Source organism: Lycium ferocissimum, unplaced genomic scaffold (assembly GCF_029784015.1).
Source record: "Lycium ferocissimum isolate CSIRO_LF1 unplaced genomic scaffold, AGI_CSIRO_Lferr_CH_V1 ctg6420, whole genome shotgun sequence".
In the NCBI taxonomy this organism is placed as follows: Eukaryota; Viridiplantae; Streptophyta; class Magnoliopsida; order Solanales; family Solanaceae; genus Lycium; species Lycium ferocissimum.
This window is the reverse complement of record NW_026726354.1, coordinates 26,269-29,895: the sequence shown is the minus strand read 5'-3', so window position 1 is coordinate 29,895 and position 3,627 is coordinate 26,269. Positions and strand designations below refer to the sequence as shown.

Genomic DNA, 3,627 nt, shown 5'->3' with positions numbered 1-3,627 from the left:
AACAATTCATAAATCTTTCATTAAGTGTGTCTTAATTGATCCAGGGAGATCAGCGAATGTCATTCAGCTAAGAGTTCTGAAAGAGATGGGGGAGGAGGAGTTCGTTGTCCCCACGACCAAAGTGCTGGCAGGATTCAATATGTCCAGCGAGGTGACCAAAGGGGAGATAGATTTGACCGTTTATGCTAATAGCGTGAAGCAGGTCACAACCTTCGATGTTGTGTCCGGAGATATGACTTGCAACGCGATCCTCGAAAGACCATGGATACACGCAATGTAGGCCGTTCCCTTGACTTATCACTAGAAAGTCAAGTTCCCTACGCCTTGAGGGATAGGAGAACTTAAGGGGGATGACTTCCGCAGTCAGAGAGAGGATATACTAGCGACAGTGTCTTCCCGGCGATCAACAATGGATCAATAGCAATTACAGAAACCGAACCCGTGCAAGGAATCCGGAGAAAACAAGGAGCGGTTGGACGACAGAGGATGCCTAGGTCAAGCTATCCTGAAAGGTTTCGTCTTACCTCCAGACAAGAATCCCGTAAAGTCAACAATCGAAGAACTGGAGAGTGTGGAACATTTTGAAGAATGTCTCGAAAAGAAGGTATACCTGGGCTCGGACCTATCACCCGGGCTCAGGAGTGAATTTTTGAATTATTTAACTCATAATTCTGATTTCTTTGTGCGGTCTCATCTTGACATAATAGGGATCCCCCCGGATATAGTTGTCCACAAATTGAGTGCGGACCCTGATCACGCCCCAGTCAGGCAAAGGAAACGACCCATATCGACAGTAAGAGACCAGTTCGTTAAGGAAGAAGTGACTCGTTTGCTCAACATAGGGTCCGTATGGGCAGTAAAGAACCTCGAATTGCTGGCCAACAAGTGGTTGTACCCAAGAAACTCAACAAGTTTAGAATGTGTGTAGATTTCAAAGACTTGAACAAGGCGTGCCCTAAAGATTCTTTCCCGTTGCCACACACAGACCAAACGATAGATGCCACGGCCTGACATGAGTTGCTCAATTTTCTGGAGGCCTGTTTGGGGTACAATCAGATCAGGTTGCACCCAAATGATCGGGAGAAAACCTCGTCATGACTAATAATGGTAATTTTCGCTATAGTGTTATACCTTTCGGTCTTAAAAATGCAGGGGCTACCTACCAAAGGCTGGTTAACAAAATGTTCGAGAAGAAAATTGGTAGAACCATGGAAGTCTACATTGATGACATGCTAGTTAAGTCCCGATGAGAAGAGACCCGCCTGGAGTCCTTGGCCGAAACCTTCGACGTTTTGTGACGCCACGGCACGAAACTAAATCTAGAGAAGTGCGCCTTCAGAGTTAGGTAGAACAAGTTTTTGGGTTTTCTTGTTTCAAGTCGAGGGGTTGAAATGAATTCGGACAAGGTAGAAATTATTGGGTCGATGCCAGATGCATTGGACAATGTCAAGATGGTTCAAAGTTTAACCGGGAAGGTGGCAGCCTTGGGAAGATTCATATCTCGGGCGACTGATGGATGTCATGAATTCTTCAAGCTCACTAAAAAGGACCATCGCTTTCTATGGATGCAAGAATGTGATCAAAGCCTAAGGGACCTTAAAGCTTACCTAGCTATCCCTCATATAATGGCTAAACTAGAGGAAAGAGAAAAGTTATTTGTTTACATAGCTGTCTCTAAGATATCCATTAGCATCGCCCTCGTGCGAATAGAGGCGGAAAAACAGCTTCTATCTACTACGGTAGCAAAATGTTAATCGGGGCCAAGCCATGATATTCGGACTCGGAGAAGTTGGTCCTAGCTCTGGTCACGGCCACACAAAAACTGAGACCTTATTTTCAGTGCCATCCGGTTACGATCGTAACTGAGGACTCGCTACAAAAGCTACTCGAGCCAAAAATCTCTCAAGTTAGCTGTCAAAATGGTTGATCAAAGTGAGTGAGTACGAGCTATCCTATCAGCCTCGGGCAGCCATCCGAGCCCCCTGTTTGTCGAAATTCATGGTCGATTTCACCGATGCAATCAGGCCTTGAAAGCCCCCCAAAAGTATGAGTTTCTTCTTTGTCAATTCACTTTTTTTCGTAACCCCTTATGATTGGAAGACTGGGACTAACATTGAGACCGGCATTAATCCCGAGATCGGGACTGATCCTGAGACTGAGACTGATCCGGAAGAAGAAGGAATGAAGATCTGAAAATACGTATTGCACTCTTTTCCTGGACCAACCTTTTCTCTTAACAGGTTTTTGTCGACACGATTTTTAATGAGGCAACAACTGAACAACGTATTGTTTAAAGATGGTGGCAGAGCAGAATTTCTAGGATGATCGCGGCTGAAGATGTTTCCCATGTTTTTTATTTTTTGCTAACTTTGCTTGTTTGTTTTGCTATTAAGTACCTAAGGGCAAGAAACAATTATGTATTCAAAGCATTAGGCGAAAATTGAATAAAGTGATTCAAGTTGCTTCCTAAAAGCCTCTCATACTCTGACTTTGTTGATACTAACGTGTCCCCCCGTACCCGATAACATCCACCTCGAACACACGACACAGCCAGTTGGCCTCAGAGCGTGAAGGTATCATTACCTTATGCCGAAATAAGGCGAGGTCGAGACATCCTTCTCGCCGGCAGTCGAACAAAGGGGGCCCCTCCTTAATTATGATATGGATGATTTAAATTCCCAATCATAATGAACGCAGCCGGAAGTAATATTCTCGGATTGGGGAAAACGATCGCCTAAGCATCTCGCACACGAATGTGATGACACATAAAAGGCATCGTATACCTTAAACACAAGCGTTCATGGTCATGCCAGAGCATAGTCCCGATAAAGAATCCTAAAGGAGGAAGGATTTCCTTGGTTGAACTGCTCCACTTCAAAGGACCAAGTAAATCACGAACACTTGGCCACAAAGAATATTAACATAACCAGAGTAAGCTGAAAGCAATAAATCCTAATTCAAGAAATTATGGAAAAAGCAATAAACAAGAGCATGCGAATTGTGTGGCATAGCAAAAAAAAAAAAAAAAAAAAAAAAAAAAAAAAAAGCCCTGAAAACCTCGGGCAGAATCCAAGTACACAAAGCAAAAGAAAATATTATTTTCTAAGATAGCCCCAAAAATAAATTCACAAGGTACTCTATGCAGGGAGGTCAAACTTAAGGAGCATCACTTGGCTTGTTGGCAGGGGCAGGCGTTTCCCAAGGCACAGGCACGGTAGGGGCCCCTCGAACTGCCATCGTGGCATTGTCTTCCCGAAGTTTGGGGGATCCAGAGGCACCGTCAGCAAAGGGTATCACCCCTTTTCCCTTACCTGCTGGACCTCAGTCGCCGGGACTCTAGAGGAATGCATCTCATGATCTGTCAAGGATTCTCCTTCTCCTTCGTGAGACCAGCTCTTATCACCAGAGGTGCATCCAAGTCCTCGGATGGAGGGAGTACGGAAAGAGCTGCATAAGACACCTACTCCAACCTCGCCGCTGTAGCTAGAGCTGACTTCAAGTTGATAGAGCCATCGCGAGCTTCTTCCAAAGCTTGTCGGCCGGCTTGGAAAACAGCATGAGTTTTCTTAAGAAAAAGTCCCTCTTCAGCTACTGTATATGAGACTAGGTGTCCGTATTACATGCCTT

The 3,627-nt window shown here is 44.8% G+C and overlaps 1 protein-coding gene across 1 annotated transcript; it reads left to right on the top strand.

The window, feature by feature from the left end:
• Positions 1-1,391: 1,391 nt before the first annotated feature.
• Positions 1,392-2,294, top strand: LOC132045316 (uncharacterized). The gene is made up of 2 exons (XM_059435871.1): positions 1,392-1,739; positions 2,241-2,294. Exons 1-2 carry the CDS (start codon positions 1,392-1,394, stop codon positions 2,292-2,294), a joined length of 402 nt encoding a protein of 133 aa, XP_059291854.1.
• Positions 2,295-3,627: the final 1,333 nt, after the last annotated feature.

Bases quoted from the DNA above. Each gene is read 5' to 3' on its own strand.
- LOC132045316 (XM_059435871.1), top strand. From the start codon at position 1,392: ATGAATTCGGACAAGGTAGAAATTATTGGGTCGATGCCAGATGCATTG. The intron at 1,740-2,240 runs GTAGCAAAATGT...TTCTCTTAACAG, and splicing joins AACAGCTTCTATCTACTACG to GTTTTTGTCGACACGATTTT.